Source organism: Oreochromis niloticus, linkage group LG20 (genome assembly GCF_001858045.2).
Source record: "Oreochromis niloticus isolate F11D_XX linkage group LG20, O_niloticus_UMD_NMBU, whole genome shotgun sequence".
Taxonomy (NCBI): Eukaryota; Metazoa; Chordata; class Actinopteri; order Cichliformes; family Cichlidae; genus Oreochromis; species Oreochromis niloticus.
In genome coordinates this window covers 35,883,605-35,899,702 of record NC_031984.2, presented here as the reverse complement: position 1 = coordinate 35,899,702, position 16,098 = coordinate 35,883,605, and the positions used below count along the sequence as shown (strand labels likewise).

Genomic DNA, 16,098 nt, shown 5'->3' with positions numbered 1-16,098 from the left:
AAGAGAAGTCTGATACCAAATGTTAAAAGTTTGATATTAAACTCTGTAATAATTCTTCCCCATGGATGCACAAGTTCTTTTATTTGTATAGCACTCCAGTTCCTGGCCAATCACAAAAAAGTGCTTTTTAGAAAATAAACTGGCGACCTTATACTGATGTCAAACAATCTGACAGAACAAACTCAGCAGTTAACAGGTCAATAACTATTGGTGGGTGTAGATGACATTTTATTCTGTAATTTAAAACAGTGACATTAATAAGTGTACATCAGGTAGTTAAAATACAAAGCTAAACATGGAAAAAAGAAAAACATAAAAGCAATGTAAAAACATTTCAGGTCAGAGATTTCTGTGGTAACGTTACATTTCACAACAAAAGTGGTCACAAGCGGAAGCGATCAGAGAAGTTTGGAGACTCCGGGACTGTAAGAGGAACTTCGCTCTTCTTCACAGCTACAGGTTTGTAGTGTCTGATGGGCTGAGCTTTGTGCACCTGCAAAGTGTGACATACACTGTCAGACCACAGACACACTGACAGCCTGTAAAGTACTAATAGGGCAATAACATACAAGTATACAGTATCATTACACTGAGCCCTGTAATGACTGCGTGTACAGTTTCACACGACCAGCTCAGACCATCTATCACACAGGTCATCCTGCTGGGCCTGTCTTATGTTTGTGTCTGATATTTGATATGAAGCACCTTGTGGTGACTGTTTTGATTTGGTGCTGTATAAACAAAATTACATTGAATATGTAAGTTATATATATTTAAGGATGACATCTCAACATTATTTGATGTGATTTTATTTCGAGCGATACGATAGGGTTTATAAAAGTATGCTCAGGCAGAAGCTATTAATTAAATCTATTTGTTCCAAATCTGATAAAAAGCAGCTTTCTGATTCTCAAACAGAGTTTCCATATTAAATATTTCCAACATTACATCATTTTCTGTTGTCAGTGGGGTAGGGCTTGGTTATTTTCTAGTAGTCTTTGTACTGCCTGCAGCAACTTTATATCCCTCCTCAGCATCAAGCGAGGAACACGACCAAAGTAAATGGTCTCAAAGTTTAGAGGTCAGTCCAGTATAGCTTGGGTTTTGGGAAATCCCAAAATACATGGTCGTGGTTTGCATCATCTGAACTGCACTGTCTCCAACAGAATTTGGGTTCTTAGATTTGTCTTGATGTGGAGTTTTGAAATCTCTCATTACGTTCTTCCAGCAGTGCTCTGTCCAGGTCAGAGGGTTAGCTGAAGAACACTGGAATGTGCAAATCTTACCAAAGTTAATCCAGTGAGTAACTGAATCACATAAACAGTAACACATGTAGTAAGGAAACTTGTGTTGGTCAATTATTTCTTTGTTACAAAGAAATATTTTTATATTTTTAAATATTTATACAATTTAATTCAAACAGTTTGATATAATTTCACTTTCAATCTGAAAAATGTTACAAGAGCCTTAAGATAAATATGGTGCCCCCCATGGCCCCCTTTAGACTCGCCCCTGTTCGCTTGTAAAATAGGACAGCTGCTGTCAGCCTTCAGCAAACAGTATCATTTAAACATGCTATCAGACTAAGTTAGCAGTTCATCTGCAGGTTTAAATACCATCTCTGCTGCAGATTTCTGTGTGAAACAAACATCTTAGCAGCTGCTGAGTTTGCTTTTCTCCATGTTGGAGTTTGTTCATCAGCTGCTAATGAAGGATGAAGGACTCCTGATGGTGATCACAGGAGCAGCGTTTTCTTTCACTCAACCTGAGCTCAGCGTCTCAGTTGCAGCTCCGCCTCTCTGCAGTGTATGAGCAGACTCTAGCTCCACCTTAAATGGTGCCAGCATCATCATCACTGTTGCTGTTGTGTTAACAGTTTGTTTAAAACTGGGGGCTGTGTGAGCATTTTTATATCCATCCATCTGTAGCTCTACATCTACACACCAGCACCAGGCGCTGCTGATACTGTCTGCAGTTACCTGCTCTTGTCGCAGCCGGGCAATCTCCTCCTTCTGTCTCTGCTCTTCTTCTCGTCTCTGCTCTGCCTCCATGTGTGCCCGCAGAGCCTCCTTCTCACTGGTCACTCGCTCGTACTCCTGCCACTCTCGGGCACGCCGCTCTGTTGCCAGTTCAAAGGCCTCTACAACTATGGAAGAATTATTGCCTTCAGAGTGCAGTGAGAGATGACAGTGAAGACAAAGGACACAGTGAGTGACACAAGCTTGAAGAGTGGTTCAGCCTCAGCAAAGCTGAAGCACTCTTCAAGACACATGCAATTTTCAGACAGTATTCAACACCAGTGCTGCACCTGCCCATTACTTTTATCATCCATTAGTCATTCTCAGATGAATCAGACAATAGTGAGAAACAGCCAAACAAAGATATTTATGTAGAGTCAGTAAATGTGGCTCCAGTGTTTAATACTCAAATTCAAAACTACTTTTCTGATAATTGCACTGAATACTCCTCGCAGCAACAACAGGGCGCAGACATGTGGCTGCAGGTGTATGGCAGCGTTTTACATGACAGCTGAAGATGGAGGTGAAGCAAGAACCTCTATGCCAAGGTGGAGTCTCCAATCAGTCTCCAGGTAATCTCATTTGCTAAGAGCAATATGACGCTCATGTGTGTCATTGACTTTCCTCAGAGAGAGAAATAAAATAAAGCAGTTTATACTTTATAGTTTGTCAGACTGTCATTTGTGGCATTCAGCTGAGGAAAGAAGATGTGACAACAGCACAACAGACGATCTCTATACAGCTGCAACGATGCTAATAAATGCAAACGATCTGTTTTAGTCTAAGCTGTAGGACAGACGTGGTCTCCTGCCGTCCTTACCCACTGCAGGCCGGGGCTCTTTCTTGGGCCTGAAAGGCTCCTTGTGAATGACCGTGTTGGGCCGAGCTTTAAATATTGCTGCTTCCTCTTGATGTTTCTGTTCTTCTTTCACCTGCGAGGTATAGACAGTATTAGTGTTATTCAAATTGAAAAATGAAAATAAAGAGAAAAATCCCATCATACCATCTGCTCCCAGCGGCTGTTCTTCACAGCTCCCCGTTCATCCAGAAGCAGCCTAAAAGGCTCTGGCTTGGTAGGCTCCAGCTTCTTCTTCTCTGGCAGGACCACACTGTCAAAGTCAGGCAGCGGCTGGGCCTTAAACTGTGGAATCTGGAAAATATTCAGGCGACAGAAAGTCACTCAGTAACTTTGTACTGTGAAACTCTCGACGACAGACTGAAAGTCAGACTACCTCTTCGTTTCGCTTTTCCTCCAACTTTTTCTCTCTCAAGGCTTTTCTTTCACGCTCCCTCTGCTCAAAGGAGAAAGGACAGACCTCCACACGGTGGTTCTCAGGTAGCCGGGGCTGAAAGGGCAGGCCAAAGTGAGGCACTGGGGGGGCCTTAACTGGTGACGGCTGCTTGACCTGACAAAAACGACAGACAGTTTTATGGGTACAGCTGCGGTAGACGGTGCACAGAGCTATAGCAAACACACGCGTCCTTACCTCCTCGACCTTGCGGTCTACTCGAACCCTCTTCTTGAGGGCAAAGGCAGGAGACTCGGGAACAGTCGGATTTGCAACTTTCTTTTCTGGCAGTCCCTGTTGATGAGAGGATTCTTAAAAACTGTATTCCCACATAACAAAACCTTCCTTTCTGCAATGGACAAATTAAACTCTGAAAGTCATCAGTCTTTAAACTTACCACAACTCCTTCCAGAACCTTTTTGGGCAGAGGATTGGCTTTAAAGTTCTGGGGCTTTTCGTCACCCTCCTGGGGCTTCTTTGTAGCCTGTCTCTCCTGGAGCCTTTTTTCAATCTCCAGCTCGAAGCCTTCGGGTACGGTGGGCTCCTTCACTGCGGGCTTCTTTAGGTCCTCTGCACTCTCCAGTATCTTCCTGTTCAGCTCCAGCGCCTTGATTTTAAAGCTGCGTTTAAAAGCCAACATTAGTCAATAATCACTAGATCAACACGTAATGGTTCACAGTGAAGTGACCCAAATGTAAGCTTCTGACACAACCAAACTACAACTGTGGACTGTAGCGGCTAAAACACATCACGACATCAACCAACACATTTCAGTATTTTGGAGCTCTGTAACTGTTGAAGCTGTACCCATGCACATACTGATCCATGGCTCCAAAATAATCAGCAGTATTTTGTTCAATAATGGTCCTTAAAGAAACCCTGCAATGCTACATTTTCCATGTGTTAGCAAAAGGAGGAAGTTTACAATGGCCCATCTGAAACATCGTATCTCACTCATCTTGATGCATTTATTATTTCTATGCTATTGTAAGTCATTATTGTCAGGCTGTGCTACATACTACCTGAAAAACCTTCAGTTGATGCCAAATACTGCACCAAAAGTACTGACGGGGACTGGAAAGTAAGAGAGCACACATACCGGCTTCTTTTTTGGCTCCAGATTCTGATTTAAAATCCTCCCCTCAAACACAAGTTTGGATTCAGGAGACAGACGCTCTCTCTACTTTTAAGATTAGGCTTCAAACTTCCCTTTTTGCTTATAGTTAGCACTGGATCGGGTCACCCAGACACTTTAAATACAATACATTTTTTGCAAAACCACGTTTCCCAACACAGAGTGATGGCACATCACAAGAACCGTCTAACAGAAAAAGCCAAGCTTCTCACTTTGCAAGTTTTTCCGCCTCCTCAGCCTCCAGCTCAGCAGTGCACTTAACAGTAGTCGGTCGGCTCCTCTGACGAGTCATCAGGTGTGGGGAGTGAGGCTGAGTGAGCTTCAGGTGGTTCCCCTTTGCTGTGGCGGGTCCTGTCGAAACAGGACGCAGATACAATGAAAACCTGCAACAATGTTTTTAAACCCTTATCTGAAGAGTGTCACAGAGAGTCAGCATGTGCCACACCTCTCTCTTGACTTCTACGACTGTGCATATGGTAGCGGGTGGGGGTTCGCTTCTGGAACTGCTCGATCTGCTGGGCCATGGGCACATAAGCGCTCGGCTCTTCCGCCTTTCTCTTGTTGCCTGTTGACAAGTTGAAAGGTTTGGGCACTGTGGCACCTTTCCGAGCCTTTGCCTGAAAACAAGTATAATCAGGTGTTATTTTTTTCATGTCACTTTAGCTCAAATATGCAGATGTTTCATCGCGTTTCTTTTAGCTGTTGTTAACAAAGATGAACTTTATAGTGAGTTGCAATGAACTGGCAATAAAGCAAGTTGTGCCACTTACTGGGGAGGAAGGTTTGCGAAGCTGACTGACAAAGTCCACTTCCTTCTCTGTGTTGCATGAAGTCGATGCCTTAACACGAGTATCTGTACTGAAGTGGAAGTCTTTCGGCACAGTTGTAGACAGGAACATCTTCTTCGGTGGTGGATCTGAAATGACAGTGTTCGGTGGTTTTGTTTTGTTTTTTTAAACCCAACAAGTAAAGTGAACATTTTTAAACCCCAGAACTCTAAACTCATCAGAACTGCTAACAGGGGTCATTCTGACTCATCCTGCAACAACCGTCATTTCATTACAGATCGTGAACTTAAAAATGCAAATGAGAATAAACCAATAACACATAAAACTGACACCTAAACAATTTACTTGAATAAGAACATTATAAAAAGTTAAACATGTGGTAGTGCATGTGCTAAAATAGATGAGGTGTAAAAACAGTGTTAAACAGACTGTCTGCATTGTAGCTTAACCACAGAGCCAGCTACAAAAATGTAAGAAACATTTAATTTCTATAAAAAGTAAAACAGTCAAGTTTTATCAGTTTCCTTCACATCGTCTTTGCTCATCGGACACAAGCACCACCCACACTGCAGCTCAGTTCTGACCCGTCTGCTTCACCATTTGATTGGGTTAGTTCTCCACACACTTGTCTGCTCAGCTCACCCAGCATGCCTAGCAACACTTTCATTTGACTTTAGTCTCTATGGGTCAATGACGTCTGTGACAGTTCAGGGTATGAGTGGTCAAAAGGGAAAAAAAAAAAAAACAAAGAAAAAAAAAATTCACAAAAAACCTAATTTTAGGAATATTTTTCGAAACACAGGCAGATCAAAAAAATGATGGAGTTTTATTTTTCACAGCTTATTTTTATTTTTAATGCCAAAGGGTCAAATGTACCCGTTGGCAGTTCTAGAGTTAAAGTGTTACTACTGGCTGTAGCACCACAGTCTGAAGCATGTACTCACTCCCAGCTAGAGCAGCCTTGTAGCTGGCCTCATTCTTCTTCCGGTGAAGAGCAACTTCCTTCTGAAGGTTCCTGATGCGCTCCAGCTCCAGCTCCTCAGAGGTGCTCGGCCTGTGGGTCACAGATTTTTGTAGACTTTAATCTTTAGTAAAAGTACATCTGTACCCCAGTCTCTCGTTTAGAGGCTCAACATGTCAACGTTCTCCTCATGACCCGACTACTCAAATAAAAAAGGCAACTGGCAGAAAGTTCAAGGACTCATTTACACTAAAACCCAACAACTACACCCAGTGCTATCCCAGACACTACACCTGCTACCATCATCCACCTTCCCACATGTTTGGGTGGGGTGCTGTCTTAAAGAAGGATTCCTACAATACGAGTACTGGAGGTCAGCCCACCATTCATCTCCATCAGCTTTTAGAACAGAACAAACCTGAACAAGAGAAAAGCAGCGCCCCTCAATTCAAGCACTTCATGAAAGGCAAACCCTCAGACTGAGGACTGCAACCATTCATCATTTTAACTAAGTATCCTGTTGGTTATTCTGTCAATGAATCACATAATCAGACAAGAAATGATTTTTACTTATGAGCAATAATCAAAAGAGAAAAAACGGCTCAGTTTCCATTTTGCAAATGTCAGTGCTTAACAGGAAAAAACAGAAAACACTTTTTGAGGAAAACACTTTAATATAAATAATCTGAAGAACAGTCAGAGGTCAAAATCAAATAAGGTATACATAAAATCTCTAATCTGACACAAATAAATGTCTGTGGCATTTGGCTGTTTGGGGAGGGGGAAAGCTTTAGAAGTGACATGGCAGCACCAGACGGACCCAGAGCGACACTGAGGGCGAGCTTTCTGATGTGAGGGGTTTCGTCTGTTTTTTCAAAACAATGAGGCGACTCCTGAATGTCACAGATGCTGGCTAAGAACCAACCGAAGGCAGGATGAAATATATAAACACCTGTTTTTGTGAGGCCTGATACATGAGGAGCACTCTGCAGCGGTTACCTGTGCCTCGACAACAGCCACAAACAGGAGTGACTGATACTGCAGCAGTAAGCAAAACGACCAGGCTGGAGAGTTCAAACAGCTGGAGACCAGCTACCACCCACTCTCACACACAGTGTGTAACAGTCCTCTGTCATGGTGCACCAGACACAGCCCTGCTTTATCACCCAGTGCTCCTTTTCCACTAGTACCTACTCAACTCTGCCCCAAATGCTGGGTCGTTATAGCAACAAAGCAAAAACCCTGTGATGTCATCCGTACGCGGCAAATGCAACACCAACAGAGGATGCTGATGGAGGATGGTGATGGTAAACCTGCTGCTCGGTCTGCAGGCTGGTGTCACACTAAGGAAGCACAGTGCAGGTTTTTGTTGCAGCCATTTCAATTGTTAAGTTAAAAACAGAAATAAAAGGAAAAGGCAGGTTTTATTTTTCAGTGTGACCTTCAACCATTTCAACGATCCTCCTAACGTCTTCAACTCTGCCAAAACAACAGATGCTGTCATTTTGCTGTCAGATGCACTCATTAACGTTTATTTACAGCTGTTATAGGAGCATAGAGCACCAACATGTGACCACACCTCTCCTAACCACGCCCCCCACAGCAAATCACACAAATCCCTGTTTCTCCACAATAACCCAGTGGCAGCTCATGTACTCTGTGGGAATGATTTACCTGACAATGGAAAAATACTTTACTGTTACGACACTAATGTGACAAATGAACACTGAAACTTTTCTGGCTGTACACTGTAACAACACTGTCCCTGCTTTGAACGCTTTAATCCTGGCAGCAGTGTAAGGTGCTCTACGAGCTACATGGTGGTGACTAGGGCTGCCACAAACGATTATTTTGATAGTCGACTAGTCACCGATTATTTTTGCGATTAGTCGACTAATCAGATCATGCATCCATTGGACGTAAAACGTCCAGCTTATTGCACCAGCATGCATCTGCTCTTATATAACTATCATTAGCTTACAGCTTGAAGTGTTTAAGGTATGTGCTAACTAAAAATAAAGACAAGATGATAGTTTATTACACTTTTAATGAAATTTGCAGATTGTTTCAGTGAAGTTTAATAAACTCAGCCGTCTGCTCCTTGCTATCTAAAATATAACAGGACACCGGAGTATGTTCTCGAGCATCTCACACTTCTGATAATCAGCTGTCTGCTTGACGTTTATTCATCTGTGTAAAAACTATAACTTTAATCTCAGCCAAACCGATTTACTCATAAACAAATAAAATACTGAAAAAAGCCAAACAATAACATTTTTAAGTTATCTAAGTGACTTATATATCATTTTTAACCTGAGTAGTGAAAGACGGCGGTGAGTTTGAAAACAATTTGCCGGGAGTCCGGTGTTCTCACCGGCTCTAATGAGCCTTGCCCCCGGCTCGCTATCGAGCTGGTGGGTAACAGACGTCTCCGAAAACGTCGGAGCGCTTTTGAAAATATGTGGTGTCTTGATAAACCGAGCAGATATTTGAGGTTTACACAGCTACATTCTCACCTGAAAATATGTTAAACGTTTATTTTGTGACCCAGAAAGAATAATAAGAGTAACATTAAAACTAACTAGCTGCCGCCATTGTTGACAACTGCGCTGGGCCGCGCTATGAATTCTGGGACACAGTTTCTTCTTCTTCGGGGTTTAACGGCAGCTGGCATCCTTGTACATGCAGTGCTGCCATCTTCTGTTTCAGTCCGTTATTACACTCTTAAATCCTACTACTTATTCCTGCGTCTTTTGGGATCTTACAAAGCTTCAAACGACGCGTCGACTATTAAATTAGTCGTCGACGATTTTAATAGTCGACGTAATCGTGACTAGTCGACTAATCGTGGCAGCCCTAGTGGTGACCAAACTGGAGCGACTCTGGCATCGCTACTTTCAGGGATTCAAATAAAGCTGCACAGTATGATCACAGGTCCCCCAAAATTCAGAGTTTCTCTTCATATCTTCATTTTCCCTCCATGGACAGATGATCCAAGCAGTCCGTCTACTATTTGCAGTCACGATCAAAATAACGTTTTACCCACGAGGGTAGCGAGTCAGGTCATGTGACTGAAAACTGTGAACACACTTCTCACAAAAGTCCAGATTCTCTGTTTATGTGACAAATATCCGATTTCCACTTTTTCTCTAGTTTTATACTCTCCAGCCTTCATTTTGTTACCAGTACCAGTTCATCCTCCATTCTGCTTACAAACTTGGAACCTGCCGTCTATTTTGAGCTGCCTTAAAACCGCTCGCTCTACCCTGAAGTAAATAAATATGAGTTAGTTTAACTTTATCATTCTACCCAAATGCTGAACATTTCCAGCTGAGAGCATTTTAACATTAATTTCAAGTTCTTTCTCATTGTACATTCAAGGATAGATAAAGGTGTAAGGCACAGTCTTACTCTGTGAGTGTGGAGGTGGAAACTGCTGCGTGATGATGTTCTCTCTTTGAATTCAGCCGCTCACTCCTGCGGGGACCCAGCCCGGAAATCAGCTGCTCACTCCTGGATTTTTGGGCAACAGGACATCTACATTAAACCGCTACAACTGAAAACTCGCAGAACTAAAGCTAAGGTGAAGAGATGGTTCCTTAGCTTTCTAACTGGTAGAAAGTGTGCATGTGCTGGACTCAGAGCTATAATACTTACTCTTTGCATTTCTTTGATGGTGGTGCAGCTGGACCACTGGTCATCTCTTTACGCTTTGAAACTCTAAAATAAATTAGAACAGAAGCTGTTATCAAACTTGAACTGATTACACACAGATGCTGTTCTATAGGGCTGCACGATTAATCGTTAAAAAAATCGCGATCTCGATTCATACTTATGTGCGATCTCATTTCCAAATGACAACGATTAAAAAAAACAAAAAACAAAAAGACGACGACGATTGTACCGCATTTTGATCCGGGACGTAATCTGCATGAAAACAAGCGCTCCCTCTTCCTGCTCAACAAATGACAAGGGCGGAGCCTTATACCACGTGATACAGAAGCTGTGCCGTGATGCGCAAATTGGCAGGGAAAAAACAACGGAGAACACGTCAGGGATGACGAGAAAGTGACAGGAGAAAGTCCGTCCCGGTCAACCACCCAAACATCAATAACAGGAACCTTATTCAGCGCTTCCCTATACACGTCGAACTCCCGCAGGCACAAAGAAATTACGGAGGCTATCACTTATCACCTGACCAAAGATATATCAACACTGTGCAAAACGAGGGATTTAAGAAAATGATCAACACCCTAGACAAACGCTACACAGTGCCGTCACGCAACTATTTTTCTATTGTTGCACTACCTGCTCTATACACGCAGTGTCGAGCAACGGTGGAGACAGAATTTCAAGCAGTACAACATTTTGCCGCAACCACAAAATGTGAGACATTTATTGTTTTTATGTTCATTTATTTTTTTTATGTTCAGTTTCAACTGTTACGAAGTTGATGTGCAGTTAATAAGTGCAATAAATATTTATACTGGAAAAGAAAATCGTGAGAGAATCGTGATCTCAATTCTAAGCAAAAAAATCGTGATTCTCATTTTATGCAAAATCGTGCAGCCCTACTGTTCTATAACCATCGTGTTTTTACACAGGGACTGCATCAGACACCTAAGCTGCAGCGGTTAAGGTTTGGACTCTGCATGGTATGAAGAGTACTGCACACCCAGTTAGAGGAGTTGCCAATACATACATAGCCATACATTTATATAGTATTTATTAATGTAATTTGCACTTGTCTCTTCCACAATGTCAGTCTGACTTTTATTGTTTTAAACCAGCTTCATTTTCACCTTCTTTCCTTCCAGCACTCAGCAACAGTGGCACTTTTATTGTGATTACTATTTTTACTCTTTATCGTTCTGCTGTAACAAAACACTTTTCTTTGTGGGATCAATAAAGTATCTGTCCATATTTATCATGTGGGGCTTGTGTATAACCTATTTAATACTAATGATATACAACAGGAAACCATCTGTGAGAATTCACTCTGAATTTCACGAGTGCTGTCTCGTGTACAGACCCTCAGAGGTTTGGCAAAACCCAACAAGTCTTCTACTGAGCGTTTCATGTGGGAAAGAAACCTTTTGTGTGTTTCACATGGTTGCACAAAAGTAACAACTACACCAACTGTACCTGCGTGGCTGTGCAGGGACTTTATTATCTGGCCTTTGCTTTGAATGGGCGTCGTTCTGTGTATGACGTTTAGCACCCCAGGACGTCACAATGTTTGCAGGTGGAGATGCAGATATGCTGGGACCTGGAACATAAAAACAATTACACATAGTCTCACATTAACCAAGTTACAAGGACAGAAAATTATGAGTAAAGATGCACGGGGGTGTTGACTAACCAGAGTCACCATCAGTGTTTGTTTGAGGCAACATCGCCTGCTCAGGCTCATCACTTGTCAGATGCAGCTGGTCCGGTCTTGAAGGTGTGATAAGATGATCACTTTCTCCCGCAGCGTGCATTTCTGCCCATGAGATTCGATAGTCAAAATTAAAAACAATTTCTGGTCACTAATACACTACAGGTGTAAATTTTTACACCATCACCGATGTTTCTGTGCACACACACCATGTTCCATTGGTGTAAAGCTCCCACTTTTTCAGTTAGAAACTTGAGGGGCCATTCCAGTTTAGGAAAAAAAGAAACTATTAACCTAATAAAGTCGGACTTTAATTGGAACGCTCAGTCAAATCCTCAGGATTGAGGATCACATAGAGGATCAAACGCCATTAATCCAAAAGACACTATAGTAGTTTGTTGACCTCGAGTGTCGTCGATCTGGAAAAAGACCCAAGCTAAAAACGACTCTTCTTCCCTCCTATTTTAAATATCACAGTCAGGACGCGCTGGTTAGCTCAGTGAGAGACCAGGAAACCATTGGCCACGTGGCCAGAGTGCAGCGACGCATGCTTGAGTCTGAGCTGCAGCCCTTTGCTGCATGTCTTCACCCCTACTCTCGACTTTCTTGTCTTCATTGCTCATCTATTAAATAGAGGCATAAAATGCACAAAAATGTTTTTTGAAAACAATTGCAAAACACCACAGTCGGGACTAACACGTGGTAATATTCCCTAGTCCTCTGGATTAAAATGGAGACCCTGCTCTTCATTTATCCGTAGCCACTGTGAATCCTGTATCCAGTTGTAAATTATGATAGCCGTCGTTCCCTAATCTAACATGAGCTTAACTCTAGTCAGCATACTCACATTGGACCCTGTTCTGCAGAAGAACGCCAGAGTTACCAATCTCACAGTTAATTGTAAGTAAGTACAATTTATTTATATAGCACTTTGCACAGATAAACATCACAAAGTGCTTTACAAGACAAGAAATGGAAATAAAACAATGTAACAGTAAATAAAACAGCAATGTAAAACAATAAAACAATAAAAACAACATAAGAAGAAATTAATCAAATGCTTTTCTAAATAAAAATTTCTTCAGCTGTTTTTTAAAAGAATCAATGGAGTCCGTACACCGTAGAGACAGTGGAAGAGAATTCCACAGCCGTGGTGCCGCTGCCGATCACCACCAGTTTTAAAACGAGTGCGTAGAGCTGGGCGATATAAGATTTTTTCATATCACGATATGTTTTTTTCATTTCAGGCGATAACGATATATATCACGATATAAGCCAAATAACTATATTTGTAAGATTTAAATGTGCCATTGCTCACAAGTAAAATGTGAAATAATTAGCAGCTTGTTTTAATTAAAATATTTATTTCCCATAATAAGTTCAACAGGGTAGATGTACTTAAGGAACATGAGACTTCAGTTTCAGATAAAGGCAAATATTGTAAACTACACAAAAGGCAGCCGCTAAAGCGTTTAAGTTTCAAAATAGAACAAACAAAACAGACTAAATTGTCAATTCCACTTAGAAACAAAATTTTAATTCTAAAAATAAATCTTAGGTCGTTTTACAGAAGAACAGACAAAATTGACTAACTTTTGTCAATATCAAATAAACTGAGAACTAAAAGGAAATTCTCAGGCTACGTCCACACGTACATGGGTATTTTTGAAAACGGAGATTTTCCGTTTTCGTTTTAAAAAATAATCCCGTCCACACGTAAACGCAGAAATGAAGGAAAACGCTGCTAGGAACATGCCAAAGCAACAGGTGGCGATATATTCCTAACCGTGTAGAAATGTTGGCCAATCAGAAGTCTAGAAGCCTCGGTAGGAAATAGTAAACAAAGATGGGGCATAGAAACAGAACCGAGTCCTATGTGTGGAGGGACAGTAACTATGTGTGTATATGTAAGCATTTAAACACTGCAGAGAGTACAATTAACAGTAACAGTATTGTAGAAATTCATTTCACCCAAACAATAACGTGGCGCACAGTGTGACGTCAAAAAAGGCGCACACCTTTGACGCTGCGTTTTCTCCGTTTTTCTTGTCCACACGTAAATGCAAAAACGGAGTTTTCGAAAATATCCACCCTGGCAGGCGTTTTTAGAAATCTCCGTTTTCAGTGACTGAAAACGCCGTTTACGTGTGGACGAAAGGTCCAAACGCATAGAAAAATCTGCGTTTTCAAAAATACCCGGGTACGTGTGGACGTAGCATCAATCTCTCCTTGTTGCATAGCTTAGCTTTTCAAACAGTTTTAACAGTTACTTTAGTCTGACAAAAGCCGAATGACGAATTAGCGCTTTCAGTCAGAGATTGAGCATGCACCGCTTTATTGTATATCCAGACTTGCTTTCGGCACAATTTACAGTGCGCGCTACTCTGTTTTTTGTCAGACTTGAAATAGCCGAAATACCTTCACACTACGGAACTTCTGTGGCCATTCCGTTTGACAATCTCTCCAGCATTGGAACCATCATCTGTTTTTTCTTCGGTAACCTTCGCTCACGCTCTCGGTTGATTTTTCTGTAGTCGGCAAACTCATTTCCTTCATTACCCGGGCGGCCCGGCTGCAAAAACAAATACACATGTGCGCCTTGGCACTTGTGCTGTACGTAACAAGTCATGTGACGTGACGCTGCGGCTGTGATTGGTTCGGCTCTGCGCTACTTAATTTGGATTGGCTGTTCTTTTTTTTTCTTTTTTTTAAAGAGGACAAGAGAGATGAGGCCTATCGCAATAGTTTAATTTTTCTATCGAGAAAAAGTTATTTCGCAATACATATCGTTATCGTTTTATCGCCCAGCTCTACGAGTGCGCGGTATCACCACCAGTCTCTGATCTAATGACCTTAAAGCTCGAGAAGATGAATGCGGTTTCAGCAGGTCAGATAAATATTGGGGAGCTTGACCATGTAGGGCCCCAAAGGTTAGAACTCAAATTTTAAAATGAAACCTAAAACTTACAGGCAACCAGTGAAGGGAGGCTAAAACTGGAGTAATGTGAGATCTTTTCAATTGTGATACTTTGTTGAACATGCTTCCTGGAATAGGGCCCCGTTGGTGTCTTTTATTTGGTTTTGAAACCATTATGAGGAAACAAACCACGATGCATTGCCATTCCACAAGCAATCACTGGTGTGTGTTTATATACAGCATCAAGAATTCGATGGGGATGTGGTGAATAGCACCTAGAGGCCAACTTCAAGCCTGTAGCACAAGTTACCATCAAATGTGGGCTTTACCAATGAGATGCTCTGTCCCCACTGCTGTTCTACACAGGCCTGAACCCCCTCAGCCAGACTGTTAACACAACTCGCTAGGGATACAGACTACAGAGTGGAGTTGACGTTAGCCACTTTCGCTACAGGGAGGACATAAAGCTGTATTCAAGGAGTGAAAGTGACATTGATTTACTGATCTATACAACAAGGATCTACAGCAGTGACACAGGAATATAATTCAGACTGGAGATGTGTCGCTGGACGGTAATAAAGAGAGGGAAGGTAGTGAGAATTGAGTGGGTTGCACTACCAGAAGGCAATATTGCAGATATCGAGGAAAGCTACAAGTACCTGGGAATCCCACGGGTAAACGGAACGCCACAGTCACCAAATACCCAACATGACAAATCTGAATTTAAAAAACTGGACTAAATTTCAATAAAACTCATTTTCAATGTAAAAGATACACACAGACTTCAAAACAGATCACGTCTTTTAAAAAAATATATAATACAACAGTCTTAAAATGCATATGCAGGGACACTGAAGCTCTTGTAAATATGAAATTAAATAGTAAAATGATGAACTGACTGGTTCATATATAGTGCTTTTCTGCTCTGAGCACTCTATACAACTCGCCTCATTCAACCATTAACACAAGCACCTTTTTCAAGAAATATCAAACATTAGTACCCCAATGGATGCATCAGAGAGGAACTTGGGGTTTGTATCTTGTCCAAGGATATTTGGCAAACAGACTGGAACAGCCCAGCATCACAGCACCAAACTTCCAACTAAAGATGACCTGCTCTACCTCCTCAGCCACAGCCACCCAGTAAACTCTCTACTTTCAAAACACTTGGAGATGACAATATGACCTGCGAGTGGACAATTTGGATAAAACTGTTAGCCATTATCCTAAGATAAAGGATACTGGCAAATGGTAGGAATGACGCACGCATGTTTTTGTGAAACAAGTCAGCAAAAAGCCGCCTTCAAAAAGTGATCGCTGCCTGTTAGTGTTAGATCCGCTTTTGTAGCTCTCCATAACAACAGCCACTTTCTGTATGCTCAGCAGGGTATCCTTTAAAATGCATATTGTTGGATAAAGATGTCCAGAGGACACTTACCAAACCACTTGTCGTCGGTTTCAGCATTCACTAGTTCTTTGAAGTCAACGACGTGGGACGGGGCATCAAACTCGTAGCGCTCCGAAGTATCCCCGGACTCGTTCTCGGCCATGTTTTCGGGTTATTTCTTCAACAACTCACTAAACAGGAAACTACGAAGATTGCAAACTTC

At 41.8% G+C, this 16,098-nt stretch overlaps 1 protein-coding gene across 2 annotated transcripts; it reads right to left on the bottom strand.

Moving 5' to 3' along the window:
* Positions 1–205: 205 nt before the first annotated feature.
* tpx2 (TPX2 microtubule nucleation factor) lies at positions 206–16,072 on the bottom strand. Of its 2 annotated transcripts, none has more exons than XM_025901725.1 (16): positions 15,927–16,072; positions 11,554–11,676; positions 11,337–11,460; positions 9,849–9,911; positions 9,603–9,704; positions 6,175–6,284; positions 5,213–5,358; positions 4,888–5,059; positions 4,655–4,793; positions 3,705–3,927; positions 3,506–3,601; positions 3,251–3,424; positions 3,022–3,168; positions 2,839–2,950; positions 1,980–2,164; positions 206–493 (listed from the first exon to the last, which is right to left on the bottom strand). In XM_025901725.1, exons 1-16 carry the CDS (start codon positions 16,036–16,038, stop codon positions 383–385), a joined length of 2,139 nt encoding a protein of 712 aa, XP_025757510.1. In that variant the 5' UTR covers positions 16,039–16,072; the 3' UTR covers positions 206–382. The 2 variants fall into 2 exon arrangements, with proteins under 2 accessions (XP_025757510.1, XP_025757511.1); XM_025901726.1 differs by having other exon boundaries at positions 1,980–2,146.
* Between the last annotated feature and the right edge of the window lie 26 nt (positions 16,073–16,098).